The sequence below is a fragment of the Pristiophorus japonicus genome, chromosome 10 (assembly GCF_044704955.1).
Source record: "Pristiophorus japonicus isolate sPriJap1 chromosome 10, sPriJap1.hap1, whole genome shotgun sequence".
NCBI lineage: Eukaryota > Metazoa > Chordata > Chondrichthyes > Pristiophoridae > Pristiophorus > Pristiophorus japonicus.
This window is the reverse complement of record NC_091986.1, coordinates 192354441-192378279: the sequence shown is the minus strand read 5'-3', so window position 1 is coordinate 192378279 and position 23839 is coordinate 192354441. Positions and strand designations below refer to the sequence as shown.

The 23839-nt window shown below is 42.3% G+C and overlaps 1 protein-coding gene across 3 annotated transcripts in view; it reads left to right on the top strand.

The window, feature by feature from the left end:
* tmem131 (transmembrane protein 131) overlaps positions 1-23839 on the top strand; it is a 254435-nt gene that overhangs the window by 143249 nt on the left and 87347 nt on the right. For all 3 annotated transcript variants that reach the window (XM_070892447.1, XM_070892448.1, XM_070892449.1), the window contains exons 5-7: positions 18060-18183; positions 20793-20909; positions 21635-21757. In XM_070892447.1, coding sequence (XP_070748548.1) covers positions 18060-18183; positions 20793-20909; positions 21635-21757 — 364 coding nt within the window. The remainder of the gene's footprint in view (positions 1-18059; positions 18184-20792; positions 20910-21634; positions 21758-23839) is intronic.

Here is a 23839-nt window from a genome sequence, read left to right as displayed (position 1 = left end):
ATTGGCTAACTAACAGAAAACAGAGAGTCAGGATAAATGGGTAATTTCCCGGTTGGCAAACAGTGAGTAGTGGGGTGCCGCAGGGATCTGTGCTGGGTCCTCAACTATTTACAATCTATGTTAAGTGACTTGGATGAAGGGACCGAATGTAATTTAGCCAAGTTTGCTGATGATACAAAGATGGGTGGGAAAGCAAATTGTGAGGAGGACCCACAAAATCTGCCAAGAGATATAGACAGCCTAAGTGAGTGGGCAAAAATTTAGCAGATGGAGTATAATGTGGGAAAAAGTGAGGTTATCCATTTTGGCAGAAAAAATAGAAAAGCAACTTATAGTTTAAATGGAGAAAAATTGCAAAGTGCTGCAGTACAGAGGGACCTGGGGGTCCTTATGCATGAAACACAAAAAGTTAGTATGCAGGTAAAGCAAGTAATCAGGAAGGCAAATGGAATATTGGTCTTTACTGCAAGGGGGATAGAGTATAAAAGCAGAGATGTCCTGCTACAACCGTACAGGTTATTGATGAGGCCACACCTGGAGTATTGCGTACACTTTTGGTCTCCATATTTAAGGAAGGATATACTTGCATTGGAGGCTGTTCAGAGAAGGTTCACTAGGTTGATTCCAGAGATGAGGGGGTTGACTTATGAAGATGGGTTGATTAGGATGGGCCTATACTCATTGGAGTTCAGAAAAATGAGAGGTGATCTTATCGAAACATATAAGATAATGAGGGGGCTCGACAAGGTGGAAGCAGGGAGGATATTTCCAGTCATAGGGGAAACTAAAACTAGGGGACATAATCTCACAATAAGGGGCAGCCTATTTAAAACTGAGATGAGGAGAAATTTCTTCTGAGGGTTGCAAATCTGTGGAATCCTCTGCCCCAGAGAGTTGTGGAGGCTGGGTCATTGAATATATTTAAGGTGGAGATGGACTGATTTTTGAGCGATAAGGGAATAAAGGGTTATGGGGAGCGGGCAGGGAAATGGAGCTGAGTCCATGATCAGATCAGCCATGATCTTATTAAATGGTGGAGCAAGCTCGAGGGGCCAAATGGCCTACTCCTGCACTTATTATGTTCTTGCGTGCCGCCATTGCAGAAGGTCTCAGCCTCACTGGGCCGCCGCGAAAAAGCTTGTTTTGGCACTGCGCGGTGTGGGGCACTGCCTGGCCGGGGTAGGGGGGGGAGACCTTCACGGCGGCATTTCGCCGCGGTGGGTGGGGGGGGGGGCATTGGTAGATCGGTGGTGCGCAAGGTGATGAACACTTAACACTGATCGGCAGCGGTGGGGGTGGGGTGGTGATCGGGGCACTGTCGGGAAACCTCGGAAGGGAATTTGGGCTATCGGCGGCCATTCCACGAAACGTTGACCTCCACTCCGCAGCATGGCTGCTGATTTATGGTGGTAACAGGCCTTAATGAAAGGGGCAATTTTGGCCCCGTAGAGTCTAAACTGGGGAGTACAAGTCAAATCATGTAGAGAAAGCAAAATTGAAGGGGAAAGAAAGATGGGATTAATAGAGAGATAAAAATGAGAGGATAGGTTAAGAGATGCTGTGAATGTGGTTTTGGTAAAGCAGAAGAGACTACTGGTAAAGATAATGGCATGTGTAATTAAGGGCAATGTGACCATACAGATCCTGTCAGTAACAATATAGGTGCAGCCTTTGACAGCCGATGATGGTATGGATTGAGTTTCTGAAGAGTCTCTGTCACCATGTACTGTTGTTGAGGGGGATGACTCATCAGGGGAGGGCAGCAGCAGCCAAGTTCATGGCACCGTGGCTGGCTCTGTTGCACAGGAGGGCAGGAAAAAGAGTGGAAGAGCGATAGTGATAGGGGATTCAATTGTAAGGGGAATAGATAGGCGTTTCTGCGGCCGCAACCGAGACTCCAGGATGGTATGTTGCCTCCCTGGTGCAAGGGTCAAGGATGTCTCGGAGCGGGTGGAGGACATTCTAAAAAGGGAGGGAGAACAGCCAGTTGTCGTGGTGCACGTTGGTACCAATGACATAGGTAAAAAAAGGGATGAGTTCCTACGAAATGAATTTAAGGAGCTAGGAGCTAAATTAAAAAGTAGGACCTCAAAAGTAGTAATCTCGGGATTGCTACCAGTGCCACGTGCTAGTCAGAGTAGGAATCGCAGGATAGCTCAGATGAATACGTGGCTTGAGCAATGGTGCAGCAGGGAGGGATTCAAATTCCTGGGGCATTGGAACCGGTTCTGGGGGAGGTGGGACCAGTACAATCCGGACGGTCTGCACCTGGGCAGAATCGGAACCAATGTCCTCGGGGGAGTGTTTGCTAGTGCTGTTGGGGAGGAGTTAAACTAATATGGCAGGGGGATGGGAACCAATGCAGGGAGATAGAGGGAAACAAAAAGGAGGCAAAAGCAAAAGACAGAAAGGAGATGAGGAAAAGTGGAGGGCAGAGAAACCCAAGGCAAAGAACAAAAAGGGCCATTGTACAGCAAAATTCTAAAAGGACAGAGGGTGTTAAAAAAACAAGCCTAAAGGCTTTGTGTCTTAATGCAAGGAGTATCCGCAATAAGGTGGATGAATTAACTGTGCAAATAGATGTTAACAAATATGATGTGATTGGGATTACGGAGACGTGGCTCCAGGATGAGCAGGGCTGGGAACTCAACATCCAGGGGTATTCAACATTCAGGAAGGATAGAATAAAAGGAAAAGGAGGTGGGGTAGCATTGCTGGTTAAGGAGGAGATTAAGGCAATAGTTAGGAAGGACATTAGCTTGGATGATGTGGAATCTATATGGGTAGAGCTGCAGAACACCAAAGGGCAAAAAACGTTAGTGGGAGTTGTGTACAGACCTCCAAACAGTAGTAGTGATGTTGGGGAGGGCATCAAACAGGAAATTAGGGGTGCGTGCAATAAAGGTGCAGCAGTTATAATGGGTGACTTTAATATGCACATAGATTGGGCTAACCAAACTGGAAGCAATACGGTGGAGGAGGATTTTCTGGAGTGCATAAGGGATGGTTTTTTAGACCAATATGTCGAGGAACCAACTAGGGGGGAGGCCATCTTAGACTGGGTGTTATGTAATGAGAAAGGATTAATTAGCAATCTCGTTGTGCGAGGCCCCTTGGGGAAGAGTGACCATAATATGGTGGAATTCTGCATTAGGATGGAGAATGAAACAGTTAATTCAGAGACCATGGTCCAGAACTTAAAGAAGGCTAACTTTGAAGGTATGAGGCGTGAATTGGCTGAGATGGATTGGCAAATGATACTTAAGGGGTTGACTGTGGATGGGCAATGGCAGACATTTAGAGACCGCATGGATGAACTACAACAATTGTACATTCCTGTCTGGCATAGAAATAAAAAAGGGAAGGTGGCTCAACCGTGGCTATCAAGGGAAATCAGGGATAGTATTAAAGCCAAGGAAGTGGCATACAAATTGGCCAGAAATAGCAGCGAACCTGGGGACTGGGAGAAATTTAGAACTCAGCAGAGGAGGACAAAGGGTTTGATTAGGGCAGGGAAAATGGAGTATGAGAAGAAGCTTGCAGGGAACATTAAGACGGATTGCAAAAGTTTCTATAGATATGTAAAGAGAAAAAGGTTAGTAAAGACAAACGTAGGTCCCCTGCAGTCAGAATCAGGGGAAGTCATAACGGGGAACAAAGAAATGGCGGACCAATTGAACAAGTACTTTGGTTCGGTATTCACGAAGGAGGACACGAACAACCTTCCGGTTATAAAAGGGGTCGGGGGGTCTAGTAAGGAGGAGGAACTGAGGGAAATCCTTATTAGCCGGGAAATTGTGTTGGGGAAATTGATGGGATTGAAGGCCGATAAATCCCCAGGGCCTGATGGACTGCATCCCAGAGTACTTAAGGAGGTGGCCTTGGAAATAGTGGATGCGTTGACAGTCATTTTCCAACATTCCATTGACTCTGGATCAGTTCCTATGGAGTGGAGGGTAGCCAATGTAACCCCACTTTTTAAAAAAGGAGGGAGAGAGAAAACAGGGAATTATAGACCGGTCAGCCTGACATCGGTAGTGGGTAAAATGATGGAATCAATTATTAAGGATGTCATAGCAGTGCATTTGGAAAGAGGTGACATGATAGGTCCAAGTCAGCATGGATTTGTGAAAGGGAAATCATGCTTGACAAATCTTCTGGAATTTTTTGAGGATGTTTCCAGTAGAGTGGATAAGGGAGAACCAGTTGATGTGGTATATTTGGACTTTCAGAAGGCGTTCGACAAGGTCCCACACAAGAGATTGATGTGCAAAGTTAGAGCACATGGGATTGGGGGTAGTGTACTGACATGGATTGAGAACTGGTTGTCAGACAGGAAGCAAAGAGTAGGAGTAAATGGGTACTTTTCAGAATGGCAGGCAGTGACTAGTGGGGTACCGCAGGGTTCTGTGCTGGGGCCCCAGCTGTTTACACTGTACATTAATGATTTAGATGAGGGGATTGAGTGTAGTATCTCCAAGTTTGCGGATGACACTAAGTTGGGTGGCAGTGTGAGCTGCGAGGAGGATGCTGTGAGGCTGCAGAGCGACTTGGATAGGTTAGGTGAGTGGGCAAATGCATGGCAGATGAAGTATAATGTGGATAAATGTGAGGTTATCCACTTTGGTGGTAAAAACAGAGAGACAGACTATTATCTGAATGGTGACAGATTAGGAAAAGGGGAGGTGCAAAGAGACCTGGGTGTCATGGTACATCAGTCATTGAAGGTTGGCATGCAGGTGCAGCAGGCGGTTAAGAAAGCAAATGGCATGTTGGCCTTCATAGCAAGGGGATTTGAGTACAGGGGCAGGGAGGTGTTGCTACAGTTGTACAGGGCATTGGAGTATTGTGTACAGTTTTGGTCTCCTAACCTGAGGAAGGACATTCTTGCTATTGAGGGAGTGCAGCGAAGGTTCACCAGACTGATTCCCGGGATGGCGGGACTGACCTATCAAGAAAGACTGGATCAACTGGGCTTGTATTCACTGGAGTTCAGAAGAATGAGAGGGGACCTCATAGAAACATATAAAATTCTGACGGGGTTAGACAGGTTAGATGCAGGAAGAATGTTCCCAATGTTGGGGAAGTCCAGAACCAGGGGTCACAGTCTAAGGATAAGGGGTAAGCCATTTAGGACCGAGATGCGGAGGAACTTCTTCACCCAGAGAGTGGTGAACCTGTGGAATTCTCTACCACAGAAAGTTGTTGAGGCCAATTCACTAAATATATTCAAAAAGGAGTTAGATGAGGTCCTTACTGCTAGGGGGATCAAGGGGTATGGCGAGAAAGCAGGAATGGGGTACTGAAGTTGAATGTTCAGCCATGAACTCATTGAATGGCGGTGCAGGCTAGAAGGGCCGAATGGCCTACTCCTGCACCTATTTTCTATGTTTCTATGTTTCTATGTAGTACATAGAAACATAGAAAATAGGTGCAGGAGTAGGCCATTCGGCCTTTCGAGCCTGCACTGCCATTCAATGAGTTCATGGCTGAACATGCAACTTCAGTACCCCATTCCTGCTTTCTCGCCATATCCCTTGATCCCCCTAGTAGTAACTCCTTTTTGAATATATTTAGTGAATTGGCCTCAACAACTTTCTGTGGTAGAGAATTCCACAGGTTCACCACTCTGGGTGAAGAAGTTTCTCCTCATCTCGGTCCTAACTGGCTTACCCCTTATCCTTAGACTGTGACCCTTGGTTCTGGACTTGCCCAACATTGGGAACATTCTTCCTGCATCTAACCTGTCTAAACCCATCAGAATTTTAAACGTTTCTATGAGATCCCCTCTCATTCTTCTGAACTCCAGTGAATACAAGCCCAGTTGATCCAGTCTTTCTTGATATGTCAGTCCCGCCATCCCGGGAATCAGTCTGGTGAACCTTCGCTGCACTCCCTCATCATTTAAAAAAAAATTTCAACTGACTATGGGAAATGACATCGGCATTTTACAGTATATGTAAATGATCTGCGTTGGGAATTGAGGGAACAAATTTGTACGGCGAATTGTGATGTCTTAAAGACTGCATGAAGACATGGATAGGCTCATAGTATGGGCGAGTTCACTTTAATGTAGAGAAATTCAAAGTAATTTGGAACTGAGAATCAAATAAAGCGCACTTTTAAAATGGCAATATTTAAAATGGAACAAAGGTGTTGGTGAGTAGGTGCACAGGTTATTAAAGGTGGCAGTGCAAGTAGATAAGACAAAAAAAAGCCCAACAGAATCCCCTGGGGTTGGTATGTTGAGGCATAGAATACAAAAACAAAATGGTAGTGTTGAATTTGTACAAGACCTATTCAAAGCTGGAGTAATGTGTACCGTTATGGGGAGCACACTTTTAAAAGAAGGATGTAAAAGTAATGGAAAAAATGCCGCATAGATTTGCTTGGATGTTGCTAGAGATGTACGATTCAGTTACGGAGAGGGTCTAGACATGTTTTTCGCTGGTGCTGAGAAAGTTGATGGAAGCCTTCAAATTATGATGGGTTTTAATAGGGTGCATAAATTATTTCTATTGGTCAGCGAGTTTGTAATGAAAGAGCATGAATTTAATGTAAGAATTAATTGGGAGGTTAGAATTATTTTGTTTTGCACACTTTTATTAAAATGTGTAATCTTCGTACAAGGCATTGAAACAGAATCCGTGAAATTGATTAGAAAGAGGAATAAAGGGTATGTGGAGAAAACAGGATTAGAGTTACTGGCTCATGTGGAGAATACTGGTGCAGACCTGATGGGTCCATTGGTCAGGTTCTGTGTTGTCACATTCCAACATTGTGCTGAAAGAATGTTGAGACTTTTTTTTTACTGTGTCTTTACATTTTTAATTCAAAACTTTATCTGCAATTGTATTGTTTATGTGGCGTGCAATTGTGGATATAATAGTGAATATTTAATACTCATAAAGCACCTTTACCCGTGCTTTCAGAAAACGCCTCCTCTCTCCAAGGGTCTGTCTCATGGCCATACTTGTGTGTCCTGCATATCCCTTTTGTTTCACATTGGAAGGAAGCATGGACCATGGAGATTTCTGACGTGTTTTAGATCGCAGGTATTTGATGCTGCGCTGTCACTGATCAATAACTCCTGACCCTGGCTCCTAGGATGTATGGTGAGCTGTGCATCCAGTACTATGGGCTCGGGCTAGCCTATTATTGTGCAGCTTAATTCACCAGCTTTTAACTGGGCTGTGGTAGGAATCGAGCTACAATTATACTCCTGTATCTCTTCCATTTTCTTTCTGTGATACATGCATGTACTTTTTCATGTACTGTACATAGCTCCCCAGTCTGGAAGTTTTAACTACGTAGAAGCATAACAAGAACAAATTCAATCCAAAAATAAGACTACTGAAATATAAATTACCTCTTGGACACAACACATTAATAGCAGAAATGGCTAGCTTTCTCTAAGTGATTTTTTTATTTCGAAAAAAAGGAATGGTTGCCATAATAACTAAGCAGATAGAGGCATAGATAACAATGGGGGGAAACTCAAACTGGGAAGGTGAAGTATAAGAAAATCACCTTAGTGCAGAATGAGAAAGTAAAATAAACATAAGATTAAACTGGAATGGAACATTGTAGAGTGATGCTTGAAGACCACAGCAGAACTATTTTTGAATATACAGATCAGTTTATACATTGTGGGCCTGTATACCAGGAAGATGAATTTTTCACCAAATTTTGATATGTAGATTTAACTCCTGTCAGTTCCAGTCAAGAATTGGCTTGTCTGAGCCCAAGTCTGATGGTCCATGGGTTCAAGCTCCACTCCAGGACTTGAGCACACCGGTTTGGCTGACATAATACATAAGAACATAAGAATTAGGAACAGGAGTAGGCCATCTAGCTCCTCGAGCCTGCTCCGCCATTCAACAAGATCATGGCTGATCTGGCTGTGGACTCAGCTCCACTTACCTGCCCGCTCCCCATAATCCTTAATTCCCTTATTGGTTAAAAATCTATGTGATTTGAATACATTCAATGAGCTAGCCTCAACTGCTTCCTTGAGCAGAGAATTCCACAGATTCACAACCCTCTGAGAAAAAATTCCTTCTCAACTCGGTTTTAAATTGGCTCCCCCATATTTTGAGGCTGTGCCCCCTAGTTCTAGTCTCCCCGACCAGTGGAAACAACCTCTATAAATTTATCTTGTCTATCTCTTTCATTATTTTAAATGTTTCTATAAGATCACCCCTCATCCTTCTGAACTCCAACGAGTAAAGACCCAGTCTACTCAATCTATCATCACAAGGTAACCCCCTCATCTCCGGAATCAGCCTAGTGAATCGTCTCTGTACCCCCTCCAAAGCTAGTATATCCTTCCTTAAGTAAGGTGACCAAAACTGCACGCAGTACTCCAGGTGTGGCCTCACCAATACCCTGTACAGTTTCAGCAGGACCTCCCTGCTTTTGTACTCCATCCCTCTCGCAATGAAGGCCAACATTCCATTCGCCTTCCTGATTACCTGCTGCACCTACAAACTAACTTTTTGGGATTCATGCACAAGGACCCCCAGGTCCCCCTGCAACGCAGCATGTTGTAATTTCTCCCCATTCAAATAATAATCCCTTTTACTGTTTTTTTTCCCCCAAGGTGGATGACCTCACATTTTCCGACATTGCCAAATATTAGCCCATTCGCTTAACCTATCTAAATCTCTTTGCAGCCTCTCTGTCCTCTACACAACCTGCTTTCCCACTAATCTTTGTGTCATCTGCAAATTTTGTTACACTACACTCTGTCCCCTCTTCCAGGTCATCTATGTATATTGTAAACAGTTGTGGTCCCAGCACCGATCCCTGTGGCACACCACTAACCACCGATTTCCAACCCGAAAAAGACCCATTTATCCTGACACTCTGCTTTCTGTTAGCCAGCCAATTCTCGATCCATGCTAATAAATTTCCTCTGACTCCACATACCTTTATCTTCTGCAGTAACCTTTTGTGTGGCACTTTATCGAATGCCTTTTGGAAATCTAAATACACCACATCCATCGGTACACCTCTATCCACCATGCTCGTTATAGCCTCAAAGAATTCCAGTAAATTAGTCAAACATGATTTCCCCTTCATGAATCCATGTTGCGTCTGCTTGATTGCACTATTCCGATCTAGATGTCCCGCTATTTTTTCCTTAATGATAGCTTCAAGCATTTTCCCCACTACAGATGTTAAACTAACCGGCCTATAGTTACCTGTCTTTCGTCTGCCCCCTTTTTTTAAACAGAGGCGTTACATTAGCTGCTTTCCAATCCGCTGGTACCTCCCCAGTGTCCTGTGAATTTTGGTAGATTATAACGAATGCATCTGCTATAACTTCCGTCATCTCTTTTAATACCCTGGGATTCATTTCATCAGGACCAGGGGACTTGTCTACCTTGAGTCTCATTAGCCTGTCCAGCACTACCCCCCTAGTGATAGTGATTATCTCAAGGTCCTCCCTTCCCACATTCCCGTGACCAGCAATTTTTGGCATAGTTTTTATGTGAAGACTGTGAAGACCAAAGCAAAATAATTGTTTAATTTCTCAGCCATTTCCACATTTCCCATTATTAAATCCCCCTTCTCATCTTCTAAGGGACCAACATTTACTTTAGTCACTCTTTTCCGTTTTATATATTGGTAAAAGCTTCTACTATCTGTTTTTATGTTTTACGCAAGTTTAACCTTCGTAATCTAGCTTTCCTTTCTTTATTGCTTTCTTAGTCATTCTTTGGGAAAATTTTAAATGACAGCAATCTTCTAGTTTCCCACTAACCATGGCCACCTTATATGCATTGGTTTTTAATTTGATACTCTCCTTTATTTCCTTGGTTATCCACGGCTGGTTTTCCCTTCTCTTACCGCCCTTCTTTTTCACTGGAATATATTTTTGTTGAGCACTATGAAAGAGCTCCTTAAAAGTCCTCCACTGTTCCTCAATTGTGCCACCGTTTAGTCTGTGTTTTCAGTCTACTTTAGCCAACTCTGCCCTCATCCCACTGTAGTCCCCTTTGTTTAAGCATAGTACGCTCGTTTGAGACACTACTTCCTCACCCTCAATCTGTATTACAAATTGGAGAAATAGTATTGCACAGCATATTAAAACTAATCCAAAGATTGCATCTCAAGTTAATGGATGTAAGACCTTGTACCGTTGCTCTAAAGACTGTTTAAAGTTGATCTCTGTTGTCATTGGAATAAATTTGTCTTATAAGGTGATCAGGGGGAAAACTCTCCTTGCTGGAGCCATACCTGGCATAAAGGAAAGATGGTTGTGGTGGTTGGAGGTCAATCATCACAGCCCCAGGACATCGCTGCAGGAGTTCCTCAGAGCCGTCTCCTCGGCCCAACCATCCTCAGCTGCTTCATCAATGACCTTCCCTCCATCATAAGGTCAGAAGTGGGGATGTTCACTGATGACTGCAGTGTTCAATTCCATTTTTAACTCCTCGGGGGGGCACCATGACCAGTAAACTTAACTGAACCAGCCGCACATACTGTGGCTACAGGAGCAGGTCAGAGGCTGGCTATTCTACAGGGAGTGACTTACTCATGACTCCCCAAAGCTTTTCCACCATCTCCAAGGCACAAGTTAGGAGCAATGTTCTCTAATTTTTATTTTAGGTACATGGTCCCTTTAAATTTGCTGTGTGGTATCTTTTCCAGCATTACAGCAGGGGATTGGGTCCACCCGATTGCTGCTCGGTGTAGGCTGAATGTTGGTCGGGAGTGTGATGGAATACTCTCCACTTGCCTGGATGAGTGCAGCTCCAACAAGAGTCAAGAAGCTCGACATCATCCAGGACAAAGCAGCCTGCTTGATTAGTACCCCATCAGCACTTTAAGCATTCACTCCCTCCATCAGTGGTGCACCGTAGCTGCAGTGTGTACCACCTACAAGATGCACTGCAGCAATCACCAAGGCTTCTTCGACAGCACTTCCCAAAACCCGCAACCTCTACCACCAAGAAGGACATGGGCAGCATGTGCATGGGAGCACCATCAGTTCCATTTCCCCTCCAAGTCACACACCAGCCTGACTTGGAAATATATCGCCATTCCTTTATTGCCATTGGGTCAAAATCCAGGAACTCCCTCCCCAACCTTCACCTTACGGACTGCAGCTGCTCACGAAGGCGGCTCACCTCCACCTTCTCGAGGCCAATTAGGGATGGGCAATAAATGCTGGCCCTGCACCAGTTTGGGTAGGCATATTCTAAACTTCAGTTATTCATTGGTCAAACTGTGAGATATATATTTTGTTTGTGCAGGATAATTTTTAAAAATGAACTTAAATGCTGCTTTGTGTAGATGAAAGGAATGCATTTCAATGCACTTCAGAAATGGTTACTCGCGCATTGAATATGACGTTCTTTTCATTTGCCCAATGTACTGTATCTGTAATCAAGTTATCCTCTGTTGAAGTGGTCGTTTCACCCACTTCGCCCAGTGGAATGAGAAAACAAGTGAAAAATAACTCTTTCAAACGTAATAATTGGTGCACAGTGTTCTAGAGTTAAAGCCTATGCCAGATAACAGTCTACAATAGGGCACCTGGCCTGTAAGATATCTCTGCTGAGCCAAGAATTTAAGCCATCTCTGCAAGCTGCAGGGCAGGCTGGGCTATATACTGTCAGGTCCAGAAAGATATCAGAATTGTATATGGGGAAAAGATATTCGAAAACACTCACTTGTTCCAAGGGAACATTGGAATTATTACATGATAGAAAAATTAATAGCTGATCACCTTAAGTTGCTGCAAAACTCAGATTTATACTATTTGGTCCTGATTTTTGTCCTCTTTATATCCCAATTTAATCTGAATGTACTTCTGATCAGGTAAATGTCATACTGGACATTTGAGTCAGTTTTTTTAAAAATACTGTTAGGTGGTACCTGACTCCTCCACCTCCTCTTCATTTTACTTAAATCTCTTCACATTTATGCACAATTTCCTACAGAGTGAGAAAGCAGGAGAACAGCTCTCAGGACTCTTGCCAATGAAGCGTTTTGAGCCAGCTTCTAGGAGATATTTGATGGGAGATATTTGAGAGCAGCCTTCCTTAACTTTTGGGTTTTTTAAAAATAGAATTGTGGAAGTACTCCATGTCTGCCCAGCGTATTCCCTCATTTCCCCCCCCCCCCCCCCCAATCCCCAAGACTGAACTTGGAATCTCGTAGTGAATTGCACCTGCAAATCGCTCCTCCTAATTTGTGGTAATGTGCTTTTGCGCAAAAGTGTGGTGTGCCAGGGGATTACCAACTAAATGTAATGTGGTAGACTGCTCTGACAAGATTCATAACTTGTTTTTCCATTCAGAGGCTACAGGTATTGACTAGTTTAAAATGGTCTACGGTATTTGACTATGGAGTTCATGTTTGCTATGAGTTCAGTTTTGTTTGAAGTTGATGTGCTTTATGATACTGTGATTACATGGCAAAAGGCTTAAGTTGCACATGATGAGTTTCTCCATTTGGGGTAACTAACATTGCCTGAAAACATGCACATTAGATTCAATAGCATTTGTCTGCTTTAACTACTTATAACAGAAGATACTAAACTGAAGGTTTTGCAGTCTGGCTAGACAAAATTTTAATTCCATTTTAGGATAGCAGGTGCCCCTTCAGTACCACTTTAAAAAGTAGTGGTTAGAAATTAATGGGCACTGTACTCTAAGGACATGTTCCCATGAGCTGGCCTGTTATTCCATTTTAACATTTCCAGTGCCTCATACATGTTCAAGGAAGCGGGTTAGATCAATTGTTTTCGGACCTCTTCAGCTCTTCATTCAATTCCAAGGCCGGCATTGTGGTTGAAATGCCTTGGGTGACTCGTTCATTTTCTTTCTCTTCCCCAGCTAGTCCCTTGTCCCACTAGCCATGTGTGCTTGATGCTTTATTCTGATGTCAGAGGTTGGGAACTTGCAGTGTAAAGTGTGTACTCAAACTGCTGTCGTACAGTTTTTAAGGTGCACTTCCATATCACGCAAAACATTTAGTAAATAAATTAGTACGTATTGGATTTTCTGAATCTTCCCGCTGTAGTCCTTTAAAATAAATAAATAAAAAATAATAACCTTGGGACAAAAATTCCAGCCTCCCGGGTCCGTACGGAGTGTGTACGGACCCGGGAAGGCATCGCAAAAGCCGGTTTTCAACGCACAATGCACATGTGCTGAAAACCGGCTTTTCTGATCTGTCAAACTGGAGCTTGACAGATCTTCCGTATCTCGGGAGCGAAGACATTTGCAAGGGCAAGATTGCAGGATTTACCCATATCTTGCCCAGCAAATGTCCTCAAAACTCTTGTGCCTATTACAAGCAGGGGCATAGCCTACTTTTACAGGTGTAAGAGTTTTAAAATATACACAAACGTTTTAAAATAAAATTATAAAAACACTTAATTGTTTAAAAAGAACCCTCCCCACTATGGTAAGTTTATTTTAAATCATAATTTAAAAAACTATTTTTTTAAATCGGAAAAATATATCTTTTTTTAAATACATAAATAACTTTAATTTAAATTAATTAAAATATGTGGTGTATTTTTTTATTGGTTTTGTGTGTTTTGAGGGCTGTTTCTCATAATGTGGAGAAAATGTTGGAATCAATTATTAAGGATGAAATAGCAGCGCATTTGGAGAGCAGCGACAGGATCAGTCCAAATCAACATGGATTTGTGAAAGGGAAATCATGCTTGACAAATCTTCTGGAATTTTTTGAGGATGTAACTAGTAGAGTGGACAAGGGAGAACCAGTGGATGTAGTGTATTTGGACTTTCAAAAGGCATTTGACAAGGTCCCACATAAGAGATTGGTGTGCAAAATCAAAGCACGTGATATTGGGGTAATGTACTGGCGTGGATAGAGAATTGGTTGGCAGACAGGAAGCAGAGTGTCGGGATAAATGGGTCCTTTTCGGAATGGGAGGCAGTGACTAGTGGAGTGCCACAGGGCTCAGTGCTGGGATACCAGCTCTTTACATTATACATTAATGATTTAGATGAAGGAATTGAGTGCAATATCTCCAAGTTTGCAGATGACACTAAACTGGGTGGTGGTGTGAGCTGTGAGGAGGATGCTAAAAGGCTGCAGGGTAATTTGGACAGGTTGGGTGAGTGGGCAAATGCATGGTAGATGCAGTATAATGTGGATAAATGTGAGGTTATCCACTTTGGGGGCAGAAACACAAGGGCAGAGTATTATCTGAATGGTGACAGATTAGGAAAAGGGGAGGTGCAACGAGACCTGGGTGTCATGGTTCATCAGTCATTGAAGGTTGGCATGCAGGTGCAGCAGGCGGTGAAGAAGGCAAATGGCATGTTGGCCTTCATAGCTAGGGGATTTGAGTATAGGAGCAGGGAGGTCTTACTGCAGTTGTACATGGCCTTGGTGAGGCCTCACCTGGAATATTGTGTTCAGTTTTGGTCTCCTAATCTGAGGAAGGACGTTCTTGCTATTGAGGGAGTGCAGCGAAGGTTCACCAGACTGATTCCAGGGATGGCTGGACTGACATATGAGGATCAACTGGGCCTTTATACACTGGAGTTTAGAAGGATGAGAGGGGATCTCATAGAAACACATAAGATTCTGACGGGATGGGACAGGTTAGATGTGGAAAGAATGTTCCCGATGTTGGGGAAGTCCAGAACCAGGGGACATGGTCTTAGAATAAGGGGTAGGCCATTTAGGACTGCGATGAGGAGAAACTTCTTCACTCAGAGAGTTGTTAACCTGTGGAATTCCCTGCCGCAGAGAGTCGTTGATGCCAGTTCATTGAATATATTCAAGAGGGAGTTAGATATGGTCCTTACGGCTAAAGGGATCAAGGGGTATGGAGAGAAAGCGGGAAAGGGGTACTGAGGTGAATGATCAGCCATGATCATATTGAATGGTGGTACAGGCTCGAAGAGCCGAATGGCCTACTCCTGCACCTATTTTCTTTGTTTCTAATAATGGGAACGCTAAGTTGGAGTTCCTATTATTATGAATGAGTATATAATTTACCAGATTGGTTGCCCAGAGCCATGTGACTCCAGCTTCAGGCCTGCACACATCCCGACGTGCACGTGCTGCGGCGCGCAGTCAGAGGGGGCCTCAGGACTGCAAACTCGCGTGGTTGCAGCAAGATAAGATAAGTGCGCATTTAAAACATTTTTTTTTACCCCATCGCCCGCAGGAAGCAGCCGACCGGGATTTCTGGGCCAATATGCTTTCATTTGGCTCACGTTAATGTTTTGCCTAAAGGATCTGTTTCCACATGCGCACAGACAGGCATGCCATTCCCACAAAGCCTTGGGTGAAATATCTGGCAACAAAATTAAAAGACGGCTCATTATCAAACTCCTTTTGAAACACAATAGTTGCAATTATTGAATATGTCAAAATGTGATGTATGTGGATTATGGCACACCTCAAGATAGAATTTCATATATTTTCCTAACATCAATGGTTTAATGTGTAACACATCGTAGCCGTGTCTATGCGAGCGTGTCTCCTCCCTCCCCCCACCTCCCCACTGCTTCTGTTGGAGTATGTCTGTGCATGCTTTACTGCTGGTGGTTGTCAATTTTTTGTCTCATTATGCTTCTGTGAAGCACCTTGGGACGTTTTTCTATGTTAAAAATGCTATATAAATACAAGTTGTTAATCCTTTGCTTACTGTCCAAGGACCTAATGGGGATTGACTTAGATTTAAATTTCTGAGTTGATAGTTTAACTATCATGAGCTGAAGATGAACGGTTTGTCATTAGACAGAACTTTTTGAAGAAATTAATTTGGTCTTAATTGGAAAACTAAAGCAGTACGTGTGTGAGTGAATGAGACACATTTCTGTGTGTTAATTATGTACACGAATACGTTTCTTTGGTTATACAGCATTCATAGTGCAAGGAGACAGGTTCTACTATGATCCAAAGCAAAATGACTGGGATTAAGGTTGAGTTGAGGGATTGGGAGATGATTGGTAAATGAGAGAGAGTTCACCTGAGATTGCTGTGTAGATTGCATTAATCTTTCAGATGAAGAACTCCCATCAGACTCATTTAAGAAACTGTTGCATGCTGTCATCATCATCATAGGCAGTCCCTCGAAATTGAGGAAGACTTGCTTCCACTCAAAGTGTGTTCTCAGATGACTGAACAGTCCAATATGGGAATTACAGTCTCTGTCACAGATGGGACAGTCAGTGGTTGAAGGAAAGGTTGGGTGGGGAGTCTGGTTTGCCGCTGTCTGTGCTTGATTTCTGCATGCTCTCGGCGACGAGACTCGAGGTGCTCAACACCCTCCCGGATGCTCTTCCTCCACTTAGAGCGGTCTTGGGCCAGGGACTCCCAGGTGTCGGTGGGGATGCTGCACTTTATCAACGAGGCTTTGAGGCTGTCCTTGAAGCATTTTCTCTGCCCACCTGGAGCTCGCTTGCTGTGTCGGAGCTCCGAGTAGAGCGCTTGCTTAGGGAGTCTCATGTCGGGTATACGAACGATTTGGCCCGCCCAACGGAGCTGGTCGAGTGTGGTCAATGCTTAGATGCTAGGGCTGTTGGCCTGAGCACGAACACTGACGCTGCGTCTATCCTCCCAGTGGATTTGCAGGATCTTGCAGAGGTAGCGTTGGTGATACATCTCCAGTGTTTTGAGGTGTCTACTGTATATAGTCCACGTCTGTGAGATGCTATAATGGCAAGACAGTACAGTTGGTATTTTGGAAGCTTGAGCGTGAAGTGCTTACTAGAAAGAGATCAAATGCATTGGTAAAATCTACTTCACCCAAACCTACCGTATAATTTATGTTGACTAGTATAATTTTTTTTGCGTGTGTGTGATTAGGCATTTTATTTTAATAAGACATTGCTTAATTTCCTTTTTTGCCTAATCCAGAAAATAATATGCTAAGATTGCAAGACTTCCTAAGCAATTGCATCAAATCAAAATAAGAGTCCATAATTTTGAAGTTGCATGCAATTAACTTTTTGCTTACTCTTTACTTTATATTCTATGTAAAATTAATAACTTCTTGACTTGTATATTGTGCAGCAATCCATGATTTCAGGAACACTTCTGAATGTAAGAATAGTTTTCCTTTAAAGGTGTTACCTCTTTGTAGCATCTCTGTGTTTTCTGTATTGTCCTCCTTGACTACGATCAAGAATTCAGTGAGATAGATTGTAGGGGCTATAAAATGCAATGTTTTTAAAAAAAAAACAAATGCTTGCATTTTTTTGCAACTTTTCCTTTCTATAAATGCTTAGTTATCTTCCCATATCCAATCTAATGACCCTCCATCAGGTTTATGACCTGCTTTCTCAGGACTTGTCTCTGATTAATAGTGCAAAAGTGACCCGGATAGGTTTGCTTTTCATTTTACTTGTTCAAACAAATACATTCCCTCATCTCTGTCTAGTGCTGCACCAGATAACCTTAACTGACATAGGGAACATTGTGAGGAATCCATGGCATACATTCAGATCGTATTTCAAAAGTTTGAGTAAATTTGTTTTAAGTTGGAATTGTATCAGCATTATGGCGTCCTTGAAATTATTATGCATTTAAAATATTTTGCTGACGTACTTAGTAAACTAATGGGATCATTTGAACATGTTTGTGTTAAACTTTTGACGTCTATTGGGTCCATAGACGTAGAAGCAGAATCAGCTCCACAAACAACATTTCAGCATCTGTTATCTGTATAGTGGCAGAAGCAAGCATAGTGACCTATGTCACATGTTAAATTATGAAACTGGTCAAGGATTTGCTCTTCACTAATAAACACTTTGTGAGATGGTGGGTTACTTCCATGTCAAGTTCTGGGAGCAGGAATAGCTGCATATTATATTTCACCGCTCTGATACTTGTGCAGGAGTTTAAAATAGCTGTAAATATCACAACAGTCCCAGTGATGGGGAAGCCTGTCTATAAAGTTCCATGTGACATCTTGCTATGTTAAAGGCACTACATAAATGCAAGTTGTTCTTCGTGATGTGTACATTGTGTAGAACTTGGTGATAACTAGTAGATCTCGTGTGGTGATGCTGATGACTTAATAGTTACACATATGTTTACTTTCGCAGGCCGGTGGGAATGCCAAAAATGGAAAAAGTATACTTGCACAACCCCAGCACAGAAGAAACAATCATTTTAGTATCGATATCAGCAACAACATCACACTTTCATGCATCATTTTTTCAAAATAGGGTAAGAATTTTGTAATTTGATTGCATTTGTTGAAATGGCAACAGGATATTCTACTTGGTTATGTGCATATCAGCGAAGATCGGAAACTTGTATTCTCCACAGCATTGTGATAGTTGATCTGTAGTTGGAATATACAGTAAGAGAAAATGTATAACTTTATGGAGACTCTGCATGACTTAGAATGACTGCAAATGAACATCTTTGTGTCTTGCCGGGCGGGGGGGGTAATTGCTGTAGATGTTTTAATTAATCTTTTGCAGTGCTATTTGGAATGCCACAGCAAGAATGGTTTTCAGCATTTTGAAACTACCAAAATCGATTATAGTTTTATATTGTAACAAAGTAATACGTTTATACAAATTTTTTGGGGGGGCCACAGTTAGTGCCATGTACAGTTTTCGGTGTTCTTTTATGGAAGGGACATTACACCATAGAAGAGCAGACATAGCATCACCAAGATCTTGCCAGGAATAGGAAAATATGAGGAGAGACTATTGGAGCAGAGAAGGTTAAGAGGAGATTTAATGGCAGTTTTTACAACAACAACATTTATATAGCGCCTTTAACATATCCCAAGGTGCCTCACCGGAGTATTATAAGACACCAAAAAAAATCGACACCGAGTCACATAAGGAGAAATTAGGGCAGGTGACCAAAAGCTTTGTCGAAGATGTAGGTTTTAAGGAGCATCTTAAAGGAGGAAAGAAAGGTAGAGTGGCGGAGAGGTTTAATCAGGGAATTCCAGAGCTAAGTCTTCGGCATCTAAATTATGCAGCCAGGTGGTTGGGGCATAAAATGCTTTGCCACGAAGTGGTAGAGGTAGTGATCATTGCATTTGTATAGGACAATTGAATAAATATTTGAAGAGGAGGAAAAGGTGGCTATGGGAAGAGTGTAATTAGTTTGAGTTGCTCAAGCATAGCCCAGATGCAGACTTGATGGGCAGAAGGGCCTCCTTCTGAGCTTGTAACCTTATATGGTATTATCGGAATTGCTTTCTGCGATGCTGTTAAAATCTATCGCGTTTTCTAGTTTTAGTATTGAGGGGTTTTCTTTACAGAAAGGTGGTGATCGCTCTTTCACCTACCCATGTTCATAGCTAGAATTACTCATTTTGTCAGGCAGTTCGATGTTTCATGTTTTCCCTATAATTATTTCAGCTATGGTATATTTTTGACTGGGGGTGGGAGACGACGAATGTGCTGGTTTTATTCTACTGTGGAAGGAATGGAGACTATCTGCCAGCATCACTATTAATTGTAGAAGTTAGGGTTCATCTAGAGTCCGGCAGACTCTAAATTTGTTTAATTTGTTGTAATTCTGTAATTAAGTACTGAACATTGTAAGTGGGTATTTATCAAATATTGCTGCACAAGTGGAAACCCTTGGAGCTTGTTTATTTAGGAAGTATTTTGTGTCCTTGTTGTATCCAGCCTGCCAGCATATGCTAAGTGTATTTAGTGCCATTGCAGAAATACCAGCCACGTTATGCTAAATATATGGAAACATACCCAGAGGGTTTCCAATCTTGAAATATCTAGGGCATTTACAGATTGCACACAGAGATCAAATTACATTGGAGCACTGTTTCAGCTTGGATATAATATATCGAAATAATGGATGAGGGCTGACTGTACAGCAAATGGAACATGTTTGCATATGTGGATGTTGCACATAAATGGGCTCCAGTTCCTTACAGTATTTTCCAATGCACTTGTTTCCTTTTTCACATGAACTTGTGTTGTAATGAATAATTTTGATACTTGAAAGCATTTTGAAAGGATATCCTTCAATTGGTTAATGAGTTTTGTGAAGGCTTGATGACACCTAGGTTGTTCATGATGTTCAGGTGATGGAAATGTTATCAGATCATTTTGCAAATTCAGTGTTTGTTATGCACTTAACCCAATAAACCATTCAAGTTGTGCATAATGCACTGTTCAAACTTTGGAAAAAAACTAGATTTATGTAATAAGTAATTTTTGTCATAGAAACTGCATGTTTTCCATTTCCCATTGATTTACATGTTGAAAAACGACATGTAAATCAAACGACGTGTGTTAGTCTAGCCAGTATATCTCGGCAACACATTTCGGTATCTTGGGGGTTCCTCAAACTACACATCACTGTGCAGGCATAAGTACTTGCATATGTGTAGTGATATTGGAGCAACATAGCAGTATAGGAAGTATAATCTGGCTGGTAAGACTGAGATGGCATTATTCAGTGTGCCTTACCAATGAACATAAGAACATAAGAATTAGGAACAGGTGTCGGCCATCTAGCCCCTCGAGCCTGCTCCGCCATTCAACAAGATCATGGCTGATCTGGCCGTGGACAATGCTGACCGATTGCTAACAAGGGTGCAAAATAATTTTTTTTTTCAGGCTTCCACCCAACCCCAAACTCTTCCCTGCTTTGACTCAGTTTCTTCAAACATAATGTTGAGTGTTGAGATGAAATGGCGAATTCTAATTCTAATTGTGTTATGGCAACCCAATAATGCCTGATAATCTGCTTACCTGTGCAGGTATATGAATCAATAGAATCTGTTACAGCCACATAATCATATAAACTAATTCACTTTTTTGATTTCCTTTGTTGCCTAGATAATTCCACCAGGAGGAAACACATCTTTTGATGTTGTTTTTCTTGCAAGAGTAGTGGGAAATGTAGAAAATACTTTATTTATAAATACATCACTTCATGGGGTATTTACGTACCAGGTAAGAGAAAAACCTAAATTAAACATTTCTAGTTTAATGGTTAAGAAGTAATATAGCTTGATTCAAAGCCTTAATTGAACTGCACTTTCAAAATGCCTAAACCCAAGAGTCTTGCCTACATGCATTTACCTTGGTAGTACAGAATAATCTATGCTGCAACTAACTGCTTGTTATCCTTTGCTGCAGCAGATAATGGCCTGCTCAGTAGTGTTGGAAAGGATTCTTTGAAATTTCATAATTAATTTTTTGATTCCCTCTTTCTCTTTCTCCCACCCCGCCCCCACCTCCCCGCCCGGCCAAACAACTTCTTCCCATTTCAAATCCTTACCTGCACATTTCTATTCTCGCTTGTTAGGTTCAATCTTGGTGAGCAACAAAGTTGCTTGGTCTGATTTACAGGCAGTTTTGGTTCCTAACTTCTGCCACCTCTAAGCGGAGAGTCTTGTCTCAACTTGGTAGGTCTTTCAACAAGTTGAGAGAGAAGGCAGTTTGTGTACAAGTGTCAGTGGAAGAGGGATTTCACGCGCTCCTTATTTTACAACTACTCAGCAGCTATGAAGTATCCGGGAATAAATCCTTACCTTTGGCAAAATGGATTTTACTAGATCAACAAAGCTTTACACATATTGTTTCATGTTTATTAATCCGTAGTGCTTTACATTTATTAGCCTTTGGCGGTTGACATTGTAAAAGATCAAAACTGCATCTTGTATCTTTTATTACAGGTGTTTGGTGTAGGAGTACCCAACCCTTACCGCTTGCGCCCATTTATAGGGGCAAGGGTTCCTGTAAATAGCAGTTTTTCACCTTTAATAAATATACACAACCCTCACAGTGAACCTTTACAGGTAAGTTACTCTTTATTTTGTTTGTCCTTTCACTGAAATTGTGCTAAAACCGAATGATGGTGTATTCCCAGGAGTAAAATCCAGATTTGTGGTCTTGAGTCCCCATTCTAGGCTTTGCCTTCTAGAGAAGTCCCAATATCAAGTGTTGGGTAGTTCCTGACGAGGTGAAAGGGAAGTAGGCTGGAGAGCCATTGGCATAGCAGGAGTGTAGCCTCTCTCTGAATTTACTTTCTAGTGTAACAGCATCACCTTGTTGTCGAAGACATTCGTGCAAATAATACCAAATTTGACATTTTTACCAGTGAATTAAAGGGGAGAAATTGTGCAAAGGATGTAATTTAAAAAAAAAATCTAATCCGAAAACGCTGAAAACATTCAGGTAAGGCAGCATCTGAGGAGAAACAGAACTAATGTTTCGGACTCGTGACCTTTTGTCAAAGTTCTGACGAAAGGTCATTGATCTGAAACATTAACTCTATCTCTTTCCACAGATGCTGCCTGACCGGAGTGTTTCCAGTATTTTCTGTTCCTATTTCAGATTTCCAGCATCTGCAGTATTTTGCTATTGTATTTTTTTTAAATATCTGGTTTAAAGCAACAATCCACATTTGCTGATATGATTCTTCATTGTATTTAACTCCTAGCTTCAAGTATTTTTTTTCAAAAGTCAAATCTAAACATTTCGACAAATTGAAAAGCAGCATTCATCATCATCATCATCATAGGCAGTCCCTCGAAACGAGGATGACTTGCTTCCACATCAAAAAAAAAAGTATGAGTTCACAGGTGTTACGAAAGACCAACCCGAACTACATCCTGTGCGTGGATTTTTTTTAACGTGTGGTGGCCGTTGCATACCAGCCACCACACGGGGCTTGACATCATTCAGCCTGTTACTGAAAGCAAGTGGCCTAGTATTTTTCAGAAGAATGAAAAAAGTTCGGATACAAGGTGCTGCTTGATGGGGTAGTCTGGAAACTGTTGGGTATGAAAGACTTATGATTTTGATATTTGCATTATTATGTAAATTATTTAAATGAATAGCGAAGACAATATGGAACCGCTCCAAAGCCTTCATTTGACACCAGTTATTTCTGTCCTAAGCTAATGATCATCCATTTCATCCCACTCTTCTCCCCACCCTCCCCCCCCCCCCAACACCTAATTAAAGAAAATACAATATTCCTCTGACTACTTGCTTGTAAGACTGAGGACTTTGTTTCATATTGATCCGGAGAGGATTAGAAATGTCTGGAGTCACCCAATCACTTTTCTTGGCATAAAGTCAAAATAAATGCAATTAGGCAATCCAGAGAACGTGAGTTCAAGGCCCGCCCTGGCAATTTGAGAATTTGAACTGAATTTAGAAATAAAAGCTGGTGTCTGGGGCAATGTTCCCGCGAAGGTACGTGTGCGAACAGCCGGGTAGTAATCTGCAAGGTCCCGCGCTGGCTGCTTACCGGCCGTTACATTGTAAATACCGCGCATGCGCAGACATTTAAAGGGCCTGGGCATTAAAAGAAACGGGCCCTGCAGAATAATGTGCAGCTTACAGGGAACGTTGGTCAGGGTTAACTGAGCTCAGAGGCCAGGAAAGAAGCACAGCAGTAGCAAAGCAGCGTGCAAAACTGAGAAATGGTGAAGCCGGAGCTTGTGGCTGAATAAGACGTTGAGCTCAGAACCATTTAAGCACATACGCAGTGGTTGGCCGAGCTCGGGTTTCAGGGGGATGTGGCAGCAACAGCCTGCAAAATGAATGAGTCAAATGTGCTAGATGGCCAAAAATGGGAAAAGCTTAAATGGCAAATTGTGACATTGCAAGGATTTCAGGAGGTGCCTAATGCAGCAGGAAACCCTGGAGGGAGGAAAGTGGTTTTTCTCGGGTGGGGGTAGTGGCACGGAACAACCTATAGGAGAACAACACCGAAGTTTCATGAATCATTTACTTAAATATAGAAAGGGAAGAAGTAAATGATGAGTATTCCCAACATGATTTTATCCAGGAGGAAGGTTAGGAATGTTGGCAGTGTCCTCGAGTTGAGGTTGTCTGAATAGTGGTGATGTCGATCTAATGATCTGAAG